This window comes from Falco rusticolus, chromosome 2 (assembly GCF_015220075.1).
Source record: "Falco rusticolus isolate bFalRus1 chromosome 2, bFalRus1.pri, whole genome shotgun sequence".
Taxonomy (NCBI): Eukaryota; Metazoa; Chordata; class Aves; order Falconiformes; family Falconidae; genus Falco; species Falco rusticolus.
This window is the reverse complement of record NC_051188.1, coordinates 120,753,319-120,775,055: the sequence shown is the minus strand read 5'-3', so window position 1 is coordinate 120,775,055 and position 21,737 is coordinate 120,753,319. Positions and strand designations below refer to the sequence as shown.

Genomic DNA, 21,737 nt, shown 5'->3' with positions numbered 1-21,737 from the left:
GAGCTTCGCTTGGAGCTCTGGGCTCTCATTACAATAGTCATGGTCTTCGCACAAGGATGGGGTGTGTGGGTGCGTTACAGTTTTTGTTCTAAGGATAAGCAAGAATCCTACTACTCACGGTAACCTACGCAGTTTAGCTGTCTGGATTGCCTCCAGGAGGTGGGCCGAGACCTGCTGCTTGGTGCAGCAAGGTACGAGTACCTGCCAGTGGCTGAAACCCTGCCTGTGTAACGCCTGCACGCTGATCTCGGCAGGCTTGTGCCTCCGCAGCAGTAAAGCTTTGCTTCGTGCCTGAGCAACTTGCAACATACCGAAGGCACCAGGTGAGTAAGTAGTTGCCCGGTGCTCCCTGTGCTGCCCTGCAGCTGCTGAGCCTGCCCGGTTGTGGATGGATCCAAGCTCATTGCTGCGGACTGTCTTCAAATGCCAGTAACAAACCCACCGACACCCACCCCGGGAACAGCGCAGTCACCTCCTCATGGCAGCACCTGGCTGCGGCCCCTTACCTGCCTCATCTTCCCCAAGCAGCGCGGGGCTGCGCTGTGCGGGGCTGTGCTGTGCGGTGCAGCCGGTGGCTCGTGGCGGGAGGATGCGGGAGCCAGCCGCTCTGCCCGGTGCCCGACGGCCGTGGCCGCCATCACACGGACTTTCTCCCACCTTGTAATGGCCCGGCTGGTGTTCAACCGACCCCAACAAATCCAGCCATTGCGCCCCAACGTGGCACCGGCAGCAGTGCATGAAGTGTACGTGTGGTTGTGATGCCGTGGGAATTCACGGCTCTGCCTGTAACAGCCAGGAGCGACAGGGTTCTGGCGCCAGGGGAGGCAAAGGCGGGAACTCACCCACACATCGCTTTGCTTTCTCAGCTGTAGCTGCATCCCTGGTGAAAGGCAGCTGCGGCCGTCAGCCACGCGACGCCTTCAGCGCCCAGCCCTCTGGAACCGCTTCCGGTGCGACTGTGAGTGTCCCGCGTGGCTTGATTACCTGCGGGGGCTCACAGAAGTGAGCACGCTGAGCAGCTCCCGGCCTTCCCCCAGGAACGGGCGCAGGGCTGGCGGCCTCCCTGCAGCACCAGCCTCGCCTGGAAGCTGCCCCGACAGTGCTGGGAGAGGCGTGTGCTGGGCCAGACCTGTCCCCCCAGCACGGGGGCAGCCTCGGCCAGGGCGTGATGCGGGAGCAGCTGCCAGGCCCCAGCCCCTGCCCATACTCACCCCACTGCAGGGGCCGGGCCAGCAGCGCTGTGTGCCGCCCGCTTCGGGGGGCAGCCTGGCACGAAAGCCCAAGCCAAGCGGAAGAACACCCGGAACAAACTACAACAGCCACAGCTGCATGTCGGGTCGGGGGCTGGGCAAGCGCCTCGCCCCCCACGAGGTTCTACAGCCAGAGCCATCGGTATCAACACGCGACATGTTTTGCCAACATCATGCTCTCATACAGCTGTGATCCAGCAACGTTTAGGAGGGTGATGGATTTCCTTTCCTCATACCAGTTAATTTTTTGAGCCTTAAGCAAAAATTAAAAGTAGGTGTTAGAGCCATCCCAACCAGACATCTGTCTGTATACGGAAGGGGAAATACTGAAGAGGAACACGTAATGCTGCAACACCTTTTTCCTCCCCCTGAAAAAGAAAAGCTGCTTGAAAGAGTAATTCATGGCAAAGCCCAGTTTATTTCGTAACAGAAATAACTGTAACTTTATACATCTAACACTAAATAAAAACAGGAGAATGTACAAATCAAATTCTTTTATGTACAGGAATTCACTAGGAATACTTTATAAATGGACACTTCTCATTAGCTTTATTAAAAAAAATAATCCAGTACTATCAACTGCGTAGTTGCAGTCTGACTTCCAATCGATTGCAGAAGGGTCGTGAGCAACTTAAACGAAGAGCTGAAGTCTAAAGAAAAACATAAGGCAACATCCCGCATGCGGGAACAGCAAAGCCAGGAGCGGCACCCCCTGCCCGCCTGCCACCGGTCTGGGGAGGTAAGGCACAGCCATGCTGGGAAGGGGCGCTCAGCTCCAGCATTCCTGGCTGAGCCGCGCTCGGGGAACAACCTCTTCTGCTTTGCCTGTCCGCTGCTGAACGGCAGCCCCTCACGTCGCTTAAAGTGTTTTACAGTGGGTAACAAGGCTCCGAAATTCAGATTCACTTCTGCTTCTTCTGTAGGTTGGGCAAATAAATAAACGCACCAAAGATTAGACTAAGGTGCGGGTAATAATCTTTTTGTAAGGTAACACACTAAATATACAAATAATGCTTTAGCACTATTTACAGCTATTTTTTCCTTTAACATTTCTCACTTTAGTAAGACACAATTATTTTTAAGATACAAACATCGAAGTGTTAAAGTTTACCTAGTGCTTTTTTAAATCTTCTTCCATCTTAATGGCAATATTTTAATTTTAAGCAGGATGGCTATCTCCAGATTCTTGACCATACAAAAATTCAAGAGTTACAGCTACCGGTATTTTATTCTTTGATTTAATGTATTCATTTCAGTTTTACTCCATTTGGTAATCAGAAAAGAATACAATCATAAAGGGCTGCAGGATGTGTAAATAACTACATTACTTCTCTGCAGGAAGACCTTGACCTTTGAAATAGTCATCTACAGATTAATTCAGATCCAAGACAGGAACTCAAACTACGTGTTGCTTCAAAAGTTTCCAACGCCGCTTATCTACACGTTTGCAAAGTATAAAAGGAACAGTCCATTCTGTAGCTCCGTGGACAGATACTCAAATAGTTAAATAAGATGAAAGGCAGAAATACTAATTCTGATGAGGTGGCTACTTTGTCACAGGGTTTACTTACATTTTGTTCAGGGGATCCCTTTCACAGGTAGCACAGTTACATGCAAGTAACTTTCTCTAGGAAGTTTACCCTGCAATTCTACAGGCTTCTGGCTCCTTGGATATCTTGCTGCTGTCAAAGCTGTGAAGTGTTTGGCGATACTAAAGACTGAAACCAACTGAACAATCAGGACTGTGTTTTTTAATGTGCATAGCACTCTCAGTTACCTCAACAGATGTGTTTCTGGCCTAAAGAAACACCCACCCAAACAGCAGTGAAAGAACCTGCGCCTTGCACGGACTAAGATACGCACTGTTCATGGTATTAAATCACAGGCATTTAAACCTGGGCCAAGCACGGCTCTGATTCACACTTACTTGCAGGAACGCCTAGTAAGAATTTTTCCATCCACGTGGTGCAACACCAGGTAAGCAGCTTGCCCTAGAAGTATTTTCTTACAGCAGCAAGTAATAAGGTCTCTGGTAATTTTGAAATAAATTTAGTTTTTACCCCACACTAAGATTTTCACAGCTGTCTATCCTGATGCTGCTTTGTGTCCCCCTTTGGGAATTGGCAGGGCTCCTCCTTTCCACAAGTTAGTTACACAAGAAGATCAGATCGTAACTAGCTGGACTGTGTCAGTATGTTTTATATTTCTGAGAAGTGCCATTAAACCTTTTTCATTTTAGTTTCTACACCAAAGGTAATGCAAAGTTAGAAACATCCATCATTAGGTTGCCTGCTTTGGATGTGCACAACAATGAGGCGACAGCTTCCTTTACTCAACCAAACCATTAAACTGAATATGGCTCTGCACGGAGGCTCAAGCACAAGCTCCTTGCTTACACATAACAAGCAGTTTACTCCTCTAAGTAGCTCCCTGCAGTGTGCTGTCCTCGGGTCAACTGAAATTCACAATCCGCCTCACAGAACCACTTCCTCAGATCTCAGCAGCCCCCCTCCCATTATCTGCGAAAAGTTCTACAGCATTCTGCTGAACCTTGGACCTGCCATCCACTGACCTGGCATTTCAAGCACCTCTCCAAACCCAGGGTTTGCCAACTGCCGGCGGGGTACCTACCTGAAGAGAAAAGCCTGTTTTCTGCATGTCACATGAAGCACACGCTGCACAAAGCATTCTACCGTTCCCTCATCTTGGGGAGTAAACAGACAGAACCCAACACAGGTGATTTGCTCACAAAATTGAAATGTGCATAAACCAAAAGTAAAAAAATGCTACCGATAGCTGTGCATTTCTAGTTTTTAGTGCAGCGTCTTTGTATCTTTTTTTCCTTTTCATTTTTTTAAAAGTTACAGCATGATACTTACTCCATGACACAGAAAACATTATAATTCCAAGTATTTAAAAATTTTGTTTGTTTGTTTACATTTATAGCCAGTGCAGAAATTTCATCCTTCAAAGCCTTGGCCCACACTGAGGCATCTTAAGTTTTCCCCTGTAATGAATGGTGCAGTGTTTTGTCACCAAGACGTTCAATACTGAGGATTAATTGTTTGAAAACAGGCATCACTGTACGCCTCAGCTAATCAGTTAAATACTGAGCTCTCACAGATCGTAAGACCTCACCCTTCTGGCGCTCTCGTATGCTATATTTCCTCCACCTTCGTAACATGGGCCACTTCTACTTCTACAGTTTCAATGGCGTGCGTCACTTCAGCCATTTTCTGTCCCTGCTGTTGCGCCAATACGTAATTTACCACCTGCATGATGCTCTGGTCAGAGAGAGTAGAGACTGATGTACATTCCTCACTAGCTGCAACTGCTTCGATGGCTTCAAGCGTCTCCCCTGTCACTACCACAGTCTCAATCTCACTACTATCAACGCTAATCTCCGCTTCTTGCTCCTGCATGTCTGCTGCTAAAATGCTGATGGCGTGCTCCACCTGCGTCCCCTGGTTATGAAACTGAAGAGTATCTTTTTCCAGCATAATTTTGCAGGGTACGTAGTCCCTATGAAACTTGGTCATGTGCTTCCGCAGTGTCCGGGCATCTATGTAAGCTTCGTTGCACACCGGGCAGACGTACGGCCGCTCTCCAGTATGCGTCCTCACGTGACGCTTCAAGGAACGCGCATCAGCCCAGGCCACTCCGCAAGTCAGACATTCAAATGGCTTCACGCCTGTTCTCAAAAGGAAGGCAAGGCAACGGTGACTGCCAGTGCTCCTCGACACGCACGAGCGGTGACGAGATGCGACAGGGAGAACAGCATTATAAAACCTCCAAGTACCGTAACTTTTTCCATGTCAAAAAAAGAGACCTTGTTTACCACTTCTGTACCGCAATATAATGCGAGCATAATACATCCAACAGTAAAGTTTTCCACGAGTGCTCTGCCCAATCTAATATTTTTAAAAATATCTTCTTTCCAAAATTCCTTTCAGTGCAGTTTCTCCCCTGTTTTAAGTGCATACTGCTTAATAAAATCCTAATTATTTTTTGCCGGTGATGCCTTTCTGAAATCCTGTTTTACTTCACAGATTTTGTCACATTTCTAGTTGCCCTTTGTTTCTGCAAATCCTTCTATACACCTCTCATAAAAGCAGCACTTACTCTAGTTAGCTTGTAACACCTTCTACAGCTGTTTCCCTCCTCCACACCGTGGACGTTCAAACACTGGACCTGATGTTTGTATACTCTTACTCTCCCTTTAGCATCCCAGTTCTGTGGTCTGTAGTATCTAATGGGGCGTGAGAGTGGTGACAAACGCTATTTCAATACTGGCTTTTCCTCTCTAACAGTTACTGTAGATTTAGGCTTAGTACCTATTACAGGACACTTTCTCTGTTTAGAAACAAATAAAAAAAATTGTATTTCAATGGTTAGACAACCATCAGATTTACTTGTAACAGCTCTTTAAGAGCAGAATGGCTTCAAAAAAGTCGCTTTTGTCCTGAGATAAGAGTATATACACACTTCCAACAGAGCTGGAATAACCAAGTGCTCAAAAATCAGTATCATACTTCACATCTAAATTAAAAATGCACATACTTTTTATTATATTTTCATATTTTCCCCAAACATCACATAATTTACTGCTTGTTATAAATAAAGAGGTTGACCAATTTCAGTGGTCCTTTTTAAAATTCAGGTCAATCATTCTCCTGTTTGAAGAGTATTTTGTTAACCATCTGCACTTTTCAAACGAGAGAATGTTTTACTACATCCAATTCTTTGCCAGATATACATATTCTAATCACTTCTAAAAAAGTTCCTCTTCCATCAAAGTTCCAAGAAGGATGAATTGTCACTGTCCCTTGTGTGTGACTGCAGTTTTAGGAAAATCCCAACAGCCACCTCAGGGAATCACTGGAAGCACGTGTTAACAAGCCAGGACTAGCACAAAACTAACTGGAGAATTGGTAAGAACTTCTGTGTGTCTTGCAACACCAGACATACACAGACTCAAAGAAACGATCACCTCTCTCTCCATAACATTTACAGGGAGGGGTTCAGGGATGTCACGAGTACTTGTTTTTTACGTACCTTCATGATTGTTCATGTGCCTCCTGTATTCCCGGAGTTGTGTGAATTTTCTTCCGCAATGCTCACAAATTCGTTCCAGATTTTGTTTTGCTCTTCCTTTTTTACCATGTGTGGCTTTCTTGACGTGTCTTCTGTACAAAGCTTTCTCATAAAATTCTTTACCACATATATTACACCTAAAAATATGTTAAGTGAGGAATCTATTGAAACCACTACTCTGCGCTTATGTCACACTTTTTAAACCAAAATGCACTTTAATTACAGTAGGCAAAATTTAATGAGAATACCGTCTCAAATGACAAGTAGTTCCATAATTAGAAATAATACTGTTGGACTGAGCTACATTTTCTCTTATTCACAGCCACAAAGCTTCCGCTTACCATTCCAGAGAAGTGAGATCACATACAAAGCATTTCTAACTTCATCAATTATGTTTACACTCTTACAACTTCGTATGTGTTAGTTCCAGGACTGCGTCAGCAGGTTAACAGTTGAACAACACTACCTGAAGTCACCCAACTGACCCCAAGTACTCAAGACCCCAGTCAACATCAAGCAATCAGTTAACAATGGACTAGGCAGTTCCTTGTTGACTGGCTGCAGATGTATAACATCGTATACATTAGTACCGTTCAGTTATTAAATGAATCTCTCCTCACCTGTAAGGGTCTGTGACAGAATGAGACTTTACATGAGAATACCAGTCTTTCTTCCAACTGTAACATTTTCCACAGAACTGACACTGAAATGGCTTCACACCTAAATGTTTATTCATATGCTGCCGAAGATCTCGAGCTTCATAGAAACTCTTTTCACACCTGTAACAGTAAAGGTTTTAGCATCCCGTGAAAGAAAGATCTTGGTGATCCTGATTTCAAAGGCACTGGAACCCTCCTTAACAGCAACTGAAGACTTTGAGAAGACAACACCTATTGCATCAGCAATATCTATATAAAGCACAATCCCTTTTCAACTAAGGAAAATTAAAAGGAAAAGCAGCTTATCTGGAAGTCTGGAATATAACTTGAGAATCTCTGAAACACTTTTGTCTGTTATAGGTAACTATATTCTTTCTGTTATTTTTATGGAGAATAATCAAAGGCAAACTGACGGAAAGACATTAGAAATTTCTATTATACCATACGAACTAATGAGGATAGTAACAGCTGTTTCTTCCCTTAACTAAAGAGGATTATTCATTGATACAAAGTTAACTGGGATTTATAGTTTGCAATGCCCAAATGTATTCTGATAAATTAAAAAACAAATTCAGAACCCTGCAAGAAAGCATCTGGAAGCAATGATACTCATTCTTTAGTGTGCTGCTCGTATACACCTAAACCCAGGCAAACTCCTGGTTTTCCTTCGTTTATACCTTGCCATATTATGACTGCATAAAATTACAAATCACTAACTCCTCTTAGTATGAAAACTCGAGGCCAGTCTAACCAAAGACATGGTTTCTCCCTTTGCAAGAAATGCTGCTCTTCGGATATCTTCGTCTGATCATCAGCATCGGTTCCTTATGTAACAACATATAGCTGTACCGCTCAAGAAAGGACAGAGACAGAGAAACACCAGCAAGCAAAGGTGGAGGATTGACCTTCTACAGGTGATCAACCTCTGGCATGAGGGAATCTCAGAATTCCCAACCTCCAGCGGAATCTGAGAAGAAAAAACTTCCATAGAGGAACAAAACTTTTAACATTACCTTTCCCAAAGAATGCGTGTTCTGGAGAGGAAAAAAAAGCCTTCTTCACTTTTGAGGGGGAAAAAAGGGAAAGGAAAAAAAGGAGGAGAAAAAAAAAGCTGACGGTGCCCTGAGACACCCTGACATCCTCCTCCTCCTAGTAGAAAAAAATGACAGCTCTTGGGACTCTCGGGAATCGTGGGTTTGCAGATGCACATCAAAAAGTATCACAAAGACCCCTAAGGGTCTTGGATGGGGTTGGCACATGTGCTCTCCCCTCAAGGATCACATATTTGGAAAAGCCACTAGAGAAGTAAAAAAACTGAAGCAACCACCCCACCCAGACACTGCTGCAATTTAAATACATACTTCACTGGGAAACTTCCACAAATATTTTTTGGAAAATAACTCATGTTCAGCTCTGTTCAACTGGGCCAGAAGCTCAAAGTGAAGCTTGGCAGGGAGAGTTACATACCAAGCCACTGAACTAGATAACTGAAGGCTGGTTATTGCTTAGTGAAGCACTCTGAACTATTTCTGACAATGTGAGTTATATTCTTAGTAGAGAACTTCGCTGTAGGAGATGTAAGGACTGTGTCTGTCTGAAGGAGTTGGTGAATCAAAGTATCTTTGCTGTCAAGGTCATCTTTGAATCCATGACTGTACTACCCTGAGTAAAAAAAAAATTATTTTTTAAAATATATTTTTCCTTCAAAATGAAAATTGACTTCCCTAAAATGTTTCATTAAACAGTTCTGTCCCTGCTGTGGACCCTATTAGCTCTGTTCTTTGTATTTCTAAGGTTGAGATTTTTAGCATTAAAAAACACTAAATAAAAACATTACTGACAGAATTAAAGTGAGTTTTCAGCAGTTAGAAAATACTATTTTTGCTAGGATGCCGTGGCACTACCAGAGATACTTTAAACAATACTTTAGACTATAGCTTTCATTAAAACCATGAGCTGCACAAAGGCAATCACATAAATTGTACAACTCCTCTTAATACCCGAGAGAGTTTCCAGAAACCTAATTGACAGTTTGGAAATGAAGCACCATTTGTGCTTCGCAGGTCACTCAAAAGGTTCTCCGATGGTCTGCTTGCTCAAGGAAATGTATCTGTGTCCAGCTGACACACTAGGAAACACGCTCTTTCCAGGTACAGAGTTTCTGCTAAACCAAAGTCCATAATGCAAAGATATTTACGTGGTCATGTAAGTTTTAAAATCAAGTTAACTGCAATAGTCAGTGAGTCTTAGTTTATGATGTTCCTGCAGAGCTGTTTGCTAAACACAGCGCGTCCTGCAGTGCACACAAGTACACGATATCGCAGACTGTGTAAGAAATTCTCAAATTAAACTGAAATCAACTATCATAGTAGAAGAGGGCAAAAAGAGGCTGAAGGCTCTTTGCCTCTGACAAGCTCATCGCTCTGCTATCTGTCCTACAAGTGAGCTTTAAAACCACATCGTTATGATTACAGCTACAAGCGCAAACACACTCATTAGAAAACAACCGTATGAAACTAGAACTAGATAACAGTTAAAACCCAAGCTTTTGCTCTCCAACACATGTATTAAAAAAAGTGCATGTTTCTACTCTTATGCTTTAATTCTTATACCAGGCCAGTAAAGAGCTACGACAAGGAGCTGCTTTTAATTTTTAAAAATACTAGGACCATTGATGTTCAAGAAACAAAGCCCACCAAAAAAACCCAAAAAAACAAACCACCAACCAACTTACTGGGTACAGTGATATCCACGAACTTCAGGCTTTGGCTGGTGTTTCTTTATGTGTTTACTGAGTCCTGATGCCCTATGGAAAGATTTTCCACAGATGGAGCAAAGATACTTGGATTCTCCTAGCAAAAACAAAACAAAACATGATATGAAGCCAGGCCTCCATACTGCTGGAGTGCTTTGTAAGACTGTTTTTTATTTCTCATGTAATTAATCTTAAGTAATCAGAGCAGTGCTACAAGGAGAAGTTGGTTTAATTACACACAGATGGAATTTTTAGGTGTATTTTGTATGTGCCAACTTAATAATATACAGAAGGGGGACTGGCAACTCTAAATTACTTTACTGCATGTTTTTAAACACAGGTACAACATTGCAGCTGCTAATTAGTAATGAAATGTGAACAGCCCAAAAAATTGCCCTCTTGGGTGAAATAAACCTACTTGCCTGTGTTATATATAATACACAAACTCTCTAGCAACACAGCATTGCTTATGTATGACTTGAATTTGTGGAATAACACCTTAAAAGAAAAGTTTTCTGCTACAATTCATCAATTTAGGAGTGCTGAGTGCTAATATCAATTGCTTAATTTCTGGAACAAATTGCCTTAAAGAAACAGTCACTTCCTTTTGATTCTGCCCAACTTGGGAAACAAGAAAGCCAATGTCCACACATTACAATTTAGAACTCTACTTGTATTACATTATTATATTGTCACCCTTCACACGCTAAGAACTTTCAAAATACCAGGTTTTATAAAATTGCAGTACTAGTACAGCAAGTCTTGTAAAGGACGGAGATTCTCAGAGAGTTAACTTGGCACGTTTTCCTCTGAAAAAACAGGCTGGAAGTGCGCGTGCTTCGGAACACTCCAGCCCGTTGCCTGTCTTTGTTGACTTGCTATGTTACGTGCATTAAATAGGTACATAAAACCATAGGAACAGACCAACCACGATTCCCTGTTTTTGTATAGAACACTCTGTATAATAATATTAAGCTAAGGTAAAATAAGCCCAGAAAATAAATGTAAGATGACTACTTACATATCTATCTCAGCTGCCTAACCGATAGAAGAAAAAGGAGAAACTACTATTTATTTTTGTAAACAGTTCCTTTGACAATGAAGAACACCGTTAAAGTTCAGCAGCATACAATGGCCAACCAAAGCAACAGGATCCTCTTTCATGTCCCTTACCTGTATGAATGCTCATGTGTTCCTGAAGACTTCTTTTTGTGACAAAAGACTTTTCACACAAGTCACACTTGAACTGTTTCTGTACTTCATGGAGAGCTAAGTGCATTTTTAATCCATGCTTATACGTAAAGGTCTTTCCACAAACCTAAAAAAATCCACAACCAGTGGAATAGGACCAAAAAAACTCATTACGTAATAGGTGTTTAACTTCAAACACAACAAAACATCCTGTATCTCTTGTGAACCACTATGGCCAAGCCTGTGATTCTGCACCAGTGCCAGAACTGGTCTGTTAAAAAAGAATACTCAAGGGGAGACATTCTTATAGACATAGGAACACGAACTTTTATGATTTAACTTCATTCTAGTTTTCTCAGTCCTGAACTACAAGAATTTTCATCAGGAATGTTACAGTAGTTTTCCTTATTCTGAAGTGACCTAAATTTTAGGACAGCGTCCATATTAAAATATAAAGAAAACATTACTAACTTGATTACAGAACAAAAGAACTTTCTCTTTACCTTGCATGCATGTGGTTTCACACCTGTATGTTTGAGCATGTGTATTCTGAGAGAATAGAGCTTAGGTAGAGTTCTCCCACATATATCACATATAAATTCCCGTTTAGTTCTCCCTTTCACCGAAGACATGCCTGTCTCTTCCACACCAGCAGCTGTGGTGTTCACTTCGGTCTTCCGAGTGTGCCGGACAAGATGGGCTCGCAGGGAGGCACCATACTGGAATTCTTTTTTACACAACTGGGAAAGAAAATATTACAACTTTATTTTGCATTTAATACTCAAAAATTATTTTTAAAAAAGGTAACCTAAGGTTTTAAGCATAGTAATATGATTAGCTAGGTCTATAACCTGACTCCAACAGGTATTTTATCTCAGGTCAATTAACAGTTGGAAATTTTTAATTTTATGGCTACTGACAGAACTACTGATCACTTCCCAATGCAGCTAACTTCCAGGCTAATCTAAACACAGTTACAAATTCGCGGGTAAGGTTAGAAGTAAAGCCCATGCCAGCACTGCCTTGAGCAGCAAGCACACTCCCATGTCACATAGTGCTGTCAGGCCATGTGGCTAAACCACCCCATCCACATCAGGGCTGCATCCATCTCTGAAATCCATAAGGAAAATACACATACAAAAAAAGACAAGAAAAATAATTACTAATGTAGTTACTAAATGACTTTTTGTAAAGAGGGAGGTTTACAGGAAAAAAAACCCAAGGCAACAACTTACTGGGCATTTATAATCTTTAGATCTTTCATGTTTCAATGTGTGCATTATAAGTGCATAGCGCCGCTGGAACACCATTCCACACTCAGTGCACTTGTGCTGAGCTTCTACTTCATTATTTTCCATGGTCTCTCTTTTTGGCTGTTTCATTTTTTTCCCTCTCTGTACCAGCTTCATGGCAACCTAAGTTGGAAAAACATAACCCTTGAATGAACTTTACTCCACTATATTTCATACTTCCTCTGCAAGTTAGTACTAAAAGCTGATGTTTCCACATGTTACTGTAAATTACACCTAATTTTGCTCAGTTTACTTAGCTGCTAGAAAGTTACCCCACTTCAGTTCACTGCAAAACTATCTCATGGTGGGTGAAAAACTGGTCTCGTTTTAAAACCATAAACTGATTATAATTATAGGTAGACAATGACTTACCATTTCAGACACAACTAACTATTCAGCCCTGAGTAACTGCCTAAGTGAGAGCTAAGAGACAGTTACAGAGGAACCACAAAGTACTGCCAGTCACAGTTTCTACCAAATGTTTCCAGCCCTTTCCTAAACTCCAACTTCCCTTTTCAGGATTTACATTTGGCTTTACTATAAAAGTCATCAGATTAAAAAAATAAAAAAAAAAAGGGGGGGGGGGGAGGGGAAGGCTAATTCATTTTTACCACCCAGCAAAAACTGAGTTATTAATAACCTATACAAAAAATTTACGGTATTTAAGCGAAGTTCTTTCTGGTTAAGAGCATTCCAGCTTTACTAGTGTGGTTGGTTGGCGGCTTTTTTTGTGCTGGGCACCAAGGTTTTTTTATTACAGTATTGGCAGTGCTACCCAAAGCTGATAATCTCGTTTTCCTTCGTAGAAACTTGCTGATTAATTCTTTAAAAGACAAATTTGTAAGTGATTAGGCTAAAACTTCCTGTATCAGGTCTAATTCCTCTTCAAGTTTCTGAGACTAAGGCAATGAAAAAAAAGTACAAGCATCCCCACTTCTTCCTGCTCTCTCAGCAAGTGAGATACCTTACGTTTTTGAAAACATGCTAGCTCTGCCATATCTCTCAAAAACAAGCTGAAATTCAACACAGGCACAAAATCTAAATTATTTTTTTTTTTTTAAATTTTGCTGTTGCTCTGAAAACTTATGCAAACTTGGCTACATTGTGAAGCCACAAAAATAACTTTGGCCAGTAGATGATTAGTAAGAGCTTGGAAAATAATCTACTCATACAAAGAACACTTCACCCCTGACATCTCCGTGCCAACTGCAATTACTGTCATTCAGAAGTCAGCAGCATTTTTCCTGCAACCTCTCTTTCCTGTTATTCTTCCAGGATCAAAACTGGGAACCTCAAGAAGGCCTGTCTCCTTCCCAACACTTATATGACATGCAGTGCCATGGAGGAGCAGGGGGGGAAGTTGCAGGATGCATGAGACAAAAATGCTAAAAGATACAAAATGAGTTAGGAAAGTGGAAACTTATTCCTAAGTCCAATTGTGAGCAATTATCTAAACCCATTGCTTTTTTCCGTGGGTGGCCACTGTCCGTAGGCCTCATCTGTCGAGGGGCCACATTTAGAAACAGTAAAATAAGTTAACAGGAACTGTTCCTGAAGGTCAATATTCCCCCTCCCAAAACAGAACAAAAACTCATCATTCTCCAACCACCATAAGTATGGCTCAAATATTTTGATTGTACTAGTTTTAACATCTGGGCTTTAAGCTGTCCACCTACATAAGGAGACCCTGCTACAATTTCTAGCTATAAGGGTGTTGCACCGGTTAACAAATTATCCCCTTGTGTGTGGGCCTGGTGGCTCTAGTACGTAAATACCTGACAGCATCCCTCTGCAAAGTAACAGTTCTTCCAAAGATTTAGCTAGCCAGCAATGAGCAAGGCAAAGTGTACTCTGTAACAAAAATAAGTGTTTTGTTCTCTCACTCAGTGAGGTGAATGTCAGCTATCCGTAGGCACTAAAAAAGGAAAGGTTCCTGAAGGGGAAATAATAATAGGACCACCATTTCACACACACACAAAAAAAAAAAAAAAAAAAAAAAAAAAAAAAAAAAAGCAACTAGTGCAATTATTGAACACTTAGTATGTCCGAGCACTAGAGTTTAATACCAGCATTCTTTTAACCTTTTTTTTTAACTGACCCCAACCTGAAGGTAGCAGGACTTCATTACTATAACGTACAACTAGGTCTTCAAGATCTATGTAACATGTCAAATTTTTTCATCCCTGATGTTCTGTTTTCAACTCTTCACAAATGTAGAGTCTCACTCCTCTAATACTATGACTGACACACACGTTAGTTAAGAATTAAATTCCCAGATTATTAAGAATTTTGGGGAGAAGATACACCTTCTGTCCAACCATAAGAAGCTGTGAGGACACATTCAAGCTGGACTAATGTCACTGAGCACTCTAAAGATCTTCAATACAGAAGGAATTTTGATGCCAATGTTGGGTGTTTTTTAACTGTCACATCTTAGAAGTTACTTTGGTTTGCAGTAACATTAACTGCTCAAAAAAGAAAAACATTTGCCAGACAGTGCTTGGAATCGGGAAAACAGTCTTTTCAGATTGGTCTCGAAACAGTGGACGATTACTGAGAACAGGCCTAAAGACAGACAGAATACCTGCTGTATTGCAGACTTAGGATTTGTCTTTCTATTTTGCAGTTTTTTTTCAATTCCTTTATGCAATCTGATATATCCCCCTTCACTAACAGAACGCTGGCGAAGCTTGCTTTTGTAAGTATCATCCTGGCTGGACGCTAGGCTTTCTGGCAGCGAAACAGAAATGCTCTGTTCTTTACTCTGCTGGCCATCTTTTTGCTTGAGCATTCCTGAGGAGTCTTCAGAAGCAGTGTCTGCATTTGCTTTACCACTTTCATTTTGATATGTCTCAATTTCACTTTGAGTGTCCATGGCTTCCACAGCCGACGGCTCAACCTTTGCCACAGACACGGTGCTACATGAAACGCTCTCCAGCAGCTGCACCTTGACATAATTCGCAGTTGTTTCACACTGCTCCACGGGCTTCAAAAGACCATCTGGAGTGGCCCCTGCAGGCTCTGGGAGCAGGAGGTCAGGCTGGGGTGGTGCTGCTGCCTCTGTCCCAGCAGAGGAAGGAGCTCCGTTCACAGCTACTGGCACAGCACTGGCTGCGAGCTCAGGCTGCTCAGCACTGTCCATGGGCTGCGTCTCAACTTCAGTTTGTTCTGCTAAATTTTGTGTTGACTCTACTGTCTGAATATCTCCCTTTTGGTACACTGTGATTTGTTTCTCCTCCATCTGTTTGTGCACATTTTCACAGATTTCGAGGACCTCTGACATGAAGAGATGCCGGGCGAGCATGGCCACTTCTGCCATACTACAGAAGTCAAAAGTTAATTCTGAAGTATAAGCAAATTCCAATAGAGGCAGGAAACTGGACTTGCAGAACCCTACCAGGAATTAAAAAAAAATGAGATTAGAGCAAACACTGATGACTTCGAATTACACCAAAATATCCCATGATGGATACAACAGTTCATGATATGGTTAAGTCTGAAATTTAGAGCAAAACACACTTCAAATAATGCTGAAGCCCCTCCACTGGGACTCAGTTAATTGTCATTTACACAAAAGCATCCTCCTTGTGTATTTTCTACGTGGAAGTAAGCTCAGACAACATTTTGTCATGAGTAGAACTGAGGTAGCTCACAATAAAATGATCTGGAAGAATGTTTCAAGATGCTGGGAGAGCCTCAATATTTTTGAAGTACACTAATCCTAATTTAACTGAAGTTAAGCCTTTCTGGACCTGCTACATTCAGCAAGTACTCAGGACTTCAGTAACAACTGACATGGCAGAAAAATAAGACAAGAAAGTGGGTAATGAAAAAAATAAAAATACTGATATATAGATAGAAATGCTTACAAATAAGCACCTGGTATAATTTCCACAGTTCTATAATTCATAAATCAAATATTTAGTAAGTGGAACCTTCTGGACAATCATACTAGAAAACTACTGTTCATGCAGAGACACATACAGTTAAGAAACTAACAAGAAAGCAACACAGTAGGCATATGTTCTTTACAGTATTCTTCATCACTACAAAACTATTTTTAGAACATTTATTTTAGGATTGTCTCCTATCTTTAAGGTACCAGAAGGTTTGAGAAACAAGCAGAAACACGTACAATAGTGTTTCACAGTCATAAGGAGCAACGCAGTATTTGTCCAGCTAAACAGCTCTCCAAGAAGCTAGTCAACATCCCTCTTGATGTGTTCAAGCATTTCATTACGTTCCCTTTTTTAACATTTGTGACTAATACAAGGAGAAAACACGCCTAAGCAAAGTAAAAATCAATCTTCCAAAGCTTCTCAGAAATTTTAAGATGAAATTGCAAATCCCATAGTCCATTCAATAAGGAAGGTCAGATCATGCGAAACCAGAGCAATCATTTTAGCATTAAAATCCACAAGAAATACTTTTACATTAAAAGAGAGGAAAAAACCAAGATAAAATATTTGGTTGTCTTGAACACATAAAAAGACTGAATCAATTACTATACACCGTACTTAGGATATTATGATTTCTAGCTTTGAAACCCACAACAATTCACCTGACAGATCCACTACAGCTTCATGACTAGAGACAGCTCCCTTTTCAATGAAGAGCTCTCGGAAGTACTCGCTGTTGGCTGCCAAGACAGATTTGTGAGCTTTGTACTCCTCTCCTTCAATCAGCAGAGTCACATCACAGAACTGATTGGAAAGCCTCTGCTGATTCAGTTGGTTTAAGACTGACAGACAATGTTTGGAAGATGACTGCTTCACAAGGCCCTTACTGTCAACCTGTCATAAACAACATTATGAGAACTTCATTAAATATAGACGGTGCCCTTTTAAGCATTCACACTGAAACACAGAAAAGGATTATTTTCTGCAACCATACAATCAGTTCAAGTCTGTATAACCCACAGCTTAGCTTTACTATTGTGTTCTTTCTTTAAATGCATCAAGTTTCACCCTCCCTCCAAACAAAAAATTAAAAATGAAAAGGAAACAATTGGAAAACCAGGAAGACATGGAAATTCAAACAGTTCTCTGACCGTTATTTTTCAATGGTACAGTCTGAAACTGTTTCTTAATTCCAAAATCTTTACATGCACATGAGCCCCCAGTTATCAACAAGGTTTTTATATATAAATATAGCATCACTTATTAAGTAACACATACAGACTCTATGAGAATCTTGCATGTGATCCTTTACAACTTATACTTTTGCCATTCATTCTCCCTTTGGTCCAATTTACATAAATAGGAGTCAGGGTGATTTTATTTTCCAAAGATAATGCATTATAACTAATCTCACGTCATATATACCAGTAACCCGCTTCCACATTCCGAATACCTTTGGCAAAATATCTATTGTCTTACTATTACAAGATTATCACAACAATGGAAAATAGCTATGTGACTAAAAACACATTAACACACACCTTAAATACATTCAGATGTAAACAATGGTACTTACAAATACAAGCTCATGCTTTGCTATTGGCTTCTTCTTCACAGGCTTTGGGGATGCAGCTGGGATTGATGTCGCATTATTCAATTCATCATCTGTTTCATTACTGTCTTCATGAGATTTTGCATCCAGTCCTAGCTCCTCCAGCATTTCAGAAGGATCTGACAGAGATCTAGAGCGATCTAGCTTTTCCTGGCACTTGCTGCATTCTTTTATGTAATCTTTAACCTGCTTAAGAATGCCTAAGAAAAAAATTCATGGAGCTTAATTAGGCTTCAAATCCTCATTCAATTTACCTTAAACATGCAATTAAGTATGTAGGTGATTAGCAAAACAGTATTACACACTTACTGAGAAAAATCAAAGTCAGTCACCTGCGTTTTCCTTCTCTGACTTTACCAGTTCTGCTTCTCTCACACCCTTGTATATTGTACATCACTACTATAATCCATTGTTAATTTGAGATAGAACATTTAGAACATCACTACACTATGTCAAGTAGACCCTCTCAGAAAGACTTTTAAGGCTAGAAAAAATGTTTGAATTTATATTCACCCTAAGAGCCCCAGAACAACGAAAGCTGTGTCTTAATTCTGCACCGAACCTACAGAAGTGGGCCTCAGCTTGTTCTTACTGAAGGGGACAAGAACTGGAAGGTTCACCCAAGGGCTTTTGCAAAATTGGGACCAACTGTGTTACATGCAACAATGCCAATATGTATTATCTACACGATTTAAACAACTGCTTATGATTTTGAGGTTTAAAGACATTCATTTCCTACCAGTACTTTATTGGCTAAATAATTTTAGATACTCAATAGTTCCTAAGCTCTTCTAGGCACCAAGGCATTTTCAGTGTATGGCTTTCAACCGAAATTCATTTTCTTCATTAGGACAATATAAAAGCATACATAACAGCAGCTGTGCCTCTGTAGTTCAAAACCCTGCACAGCTCAAAAACTTGGCTGACAAGAGTTAGACTTGCACTGTTCACACCTTTTCAGAGAACGATGTGCACTATCATTATGCATATATGTCTGTAAAGATCAGGAAAACACATACTTCAGGCAACCCAAGACATTCATGCAGATTTCAAACATTTTTACGTTTCCTTGGTTTCACCTGAAACCAGGACTAGTTCTCAGGACAGAAGGGCTCTGCTCTTGAAATCACATATCTAACACCCTTCCTGGCCACTGGGCCATACTCCAGCCGACTGCTTCCCAGTTACAGAGCAGACAGACAGAACAGGCTGGCACCCATCTCAGGATGATGACTGTCCACGAGCAGCAGAACAGTACTGTAACGGCAGGAGAAACCAGTGTCTTAAAAGAGAGACAGAGAAGAAACATAACACTTGAACTGAAAGCAGAGCACAAATTTTAATATTATCAGTGCAAGAGAAGTAAGAGAATATAGGCTGTGCAAATAAAAGTAACCGGTAAGATCAAAAGATGCAGAATGCTCTTTTCTGCTGAACAGAAGATACACTGAGGTCCACTAAGGAAGGCATAGGATAACAGCAGATGCTAGAACAGTCCGGTGCTGGGCAGGCAATGAGGGCCCAGATAAGGGCAAGGAGACCACCATCCTAAACGGATGTATCAAGTCCAAGACATCAAATCCTTTTTCACATCAAAGATGCTCAAATCAACGAGATCTGGACAGGAAGGATGGGCTGCAGCCTGAGCAAAATGCCTCCAAATTAAGACAAGGACAACTAAAGCTGGAATGAGACTTGCTGACTGATGGGAACAAGAAAAGCAATACAAACAGAAACTGGGCTTCGGGCAACTGAAACACAGGAGGGTATTTGTTTAATGGATATTTAAGACTAAAAGTTAGAACACCAAATGCAAACAGAATACAGATACCAAGTCCTCGGCTCAGCCAAAAGGTGGTCCTGATCAGGAGTTACTGCTGTTCATACACTACCATTTCGAATGGCTATGACACCACGCGAGAGCCAACTGACAATTAGTGCGGTCTTTTAGGCCTCTCACTGGAAGAAAGAGGCGAACACAGCAATGAGTGCAAGGGGTACAAATCACCACCAGTAGCCCTACTCTTTAAAAGCAAACACCATCCACACACCAGTCAGAACAGGTATTACGAGGTTAAAAGCTGAACCAGGTCACATGGAATAGACTGTCACCCCGCAGAAAGGGCACAAGCTGAGAAATCACTACCTGCAGCAGGCTGCATGCAGCACGTGGATGGGGCCACTCACGCTCTACACTTCCATGTGTCCAAATACTGCTGCTGAGTAAGAAGCCACAGGACAAGGTATAACTCACACAGCAAGGCTGGTCTCTTAAGGAGTGAGCCACAGGCACTGTGTGCTTTGAGATGGCGTGTCTACAGCACCCATGTCGTGGCACTTGTGTCAAGGCACTGTGTCTATGGTGCCTGTGTCAAGGCACCCATGCCAAGGCACAGCATCTACGTTGCCTGTGTCACAGCACGGTGTCTACAGCGCCCATGTCGTGGCACCTGTGTCAAGGCATGGCATCTATGGTGCCTCTGTCAAGGCACCCATGTCTACAGCGCCAGTGTCAGAGCACCAGTGTCACGGCATCGCATCTATGGCGCCCATGTCTGGGCACCACATCTACGGCACCCGCGTCAGGGCACCCATGTCAAAGCACAGCATCTACGGCACCCGTGTCAGGGCACTGTGTCAGTGGTGCCTGTGTCAAGGCACCCATGTCAAGGCACGGCGTCTACGGCACCCGTGTCATGGCACCCGTGTCGAGGCCAGCAAGCAGTGCCCGCAGGGCCCCCAGCCCCCCTCGGGCCGCGGCCCCCGCCCCCGCTCACCTCGCCACCAGTACTTCTGCGAGAGCCCCTGCCAGGTCTGCAGGCGGGTGCGGTGGGCGCCGTCGGGCGCCAGGTGCGCGGCGCGGATGAGGCGGGCGCGGCGCTCGGCCTGCAGCACCACCTCGAGCTCGGCGAAGCGCTGCTGGTCGCGCTGCCGCCGCTGGTAGTACAAGGTGCCGCCGCGCACCACGTAGCAGGCGGCGGCCTTGCGGATCTTGCGCTTGGCGTTGCCCTCTGTCCCCGGCGCGTAGGGCTCCCGCTCGTTGGTCAGGTACCGCAGGATGGCCAGGTAGCTCTCCTCGCTAGACATGGCGCGGCGGGGGGCGAAGGGGCGGCCTCCGCGCCCTCAGGGCCAGGCCGGACCTCCCCGCTCGCCGCCGGGCAGGCGGCCGCCGGGGGGCGGGCGGAGGGGGGTCGGGGGCGGGCTCTGGGCCGCGGGGCGGCGCGGGCCGCTCACATGCGGCGGACCCGCGGCGGGGAGACGCGCCTCGGCCCTGGCCGGGGGCTCCGTGGGGCCGCGGAGGCGCCTCCCGGGGCGCGGGCAGCATGCGCCGGGGCAGGGGAGGGGGAGCGGGGCCTCCCGCGCCTCCGCCGGCCCCTCGCCCAGGCGCGGGGAGACCGGAGGGCACGGGCGGCGGGTCCGGCGGGAGCCAGGCCCGGGGGGGGGGGAACTGGAGTTTCGCGGCCAGCGGCGGCGGGTGGGAGGGAGATCAGGCAGCAGCGGCGACGGAAAGACAAAATGGCTGCTGCACAAGAGGAAGTGAGGTCAGAAGCCCGCGCGCACGGCGGGGCGTGGGGAAGGGGCGTGTGCTCAGGGAAGGCGCCGCTGGTGCTGGGGGCAGAGCCACCATCTTGGGGCCGGGCGGAGGCTGGGCGCGGCCATCTTAGAGCCGGGCAAGGCCTGTCAGGGAGGGCACGGCCGCGGCGCTGGGAGCGGGGGACGCCCCGAAATGAAACACCGTCAGAGTCAGCTCCGCAGCGGGCAGCCGCCGCTGCGCGGGGCTCGGGAGCTACGGGGGGTTGGGAGCCGTGATGTCACGTTGCGGCGGGAGCGCACGACCGGCCTCACATGGGTGGCGCGGGGGCCGCCACCGTCTGCCGGCCTTGCCCGTGCTCTTTTTGGTTTGTAAGAGGAAAGAAAACCTTTTTATGGCAACTAATTATGTTGCATTAGGTAAACACATGGCCTTTTAACTTACTAATTTCTG

General features: G+C 43.7%; 1 protein-coding gene across 2 annotated transcripts; it reads right to left on the bottom strand.

Moving 5' to 3' along the window:
• Positions 1-1,648: 1,648 nt before the first annotated feature.
• ZBTB11 (zinc finger and BTB domain containing 11) lies at positions 1,649-21,280 on the bottom strand. Of its 2 annotated transcripts, none has more exons than XM_037378313.1 (11): positions 20,530-21,277; positions 17,717-17,952; positions 16,803-17,034; positions 14,826-15,634; positions 12,185-12,364; positions 11,453-11,689; positions 10,932-11,076; positions 9,738-9,855; positions 6,965-7,123; positions 6,306-6,481; positions 1,649-4,941 (listed from the first exon to the last, which is right to left on the bottom strand). In XM_037378313.1, the coding sequence occupies exons 1-11, from the start codon at positions 20,837-20,839 to the stop codon at positions 4,409-4,411; spliced, it is 3,135 nt and encodes a 1,044-aa protein (XP_037234210.1). In that variant the 5' UTR covers positions 20,840-21,277; the 3' UTR covers positions 1,649-4,408. The 2 variants fall into 2 exon arrangements, with proteins under 2 accessions (XP_037234210.1, XP_037234211.1); XM_037378314.1 differs by having other exon boundaries at positions 4,823-5,603; positions 20,530-21,280.
• Between the last annotated feature and the right edge of the window lie 457 nt (positions 21,281-21,737).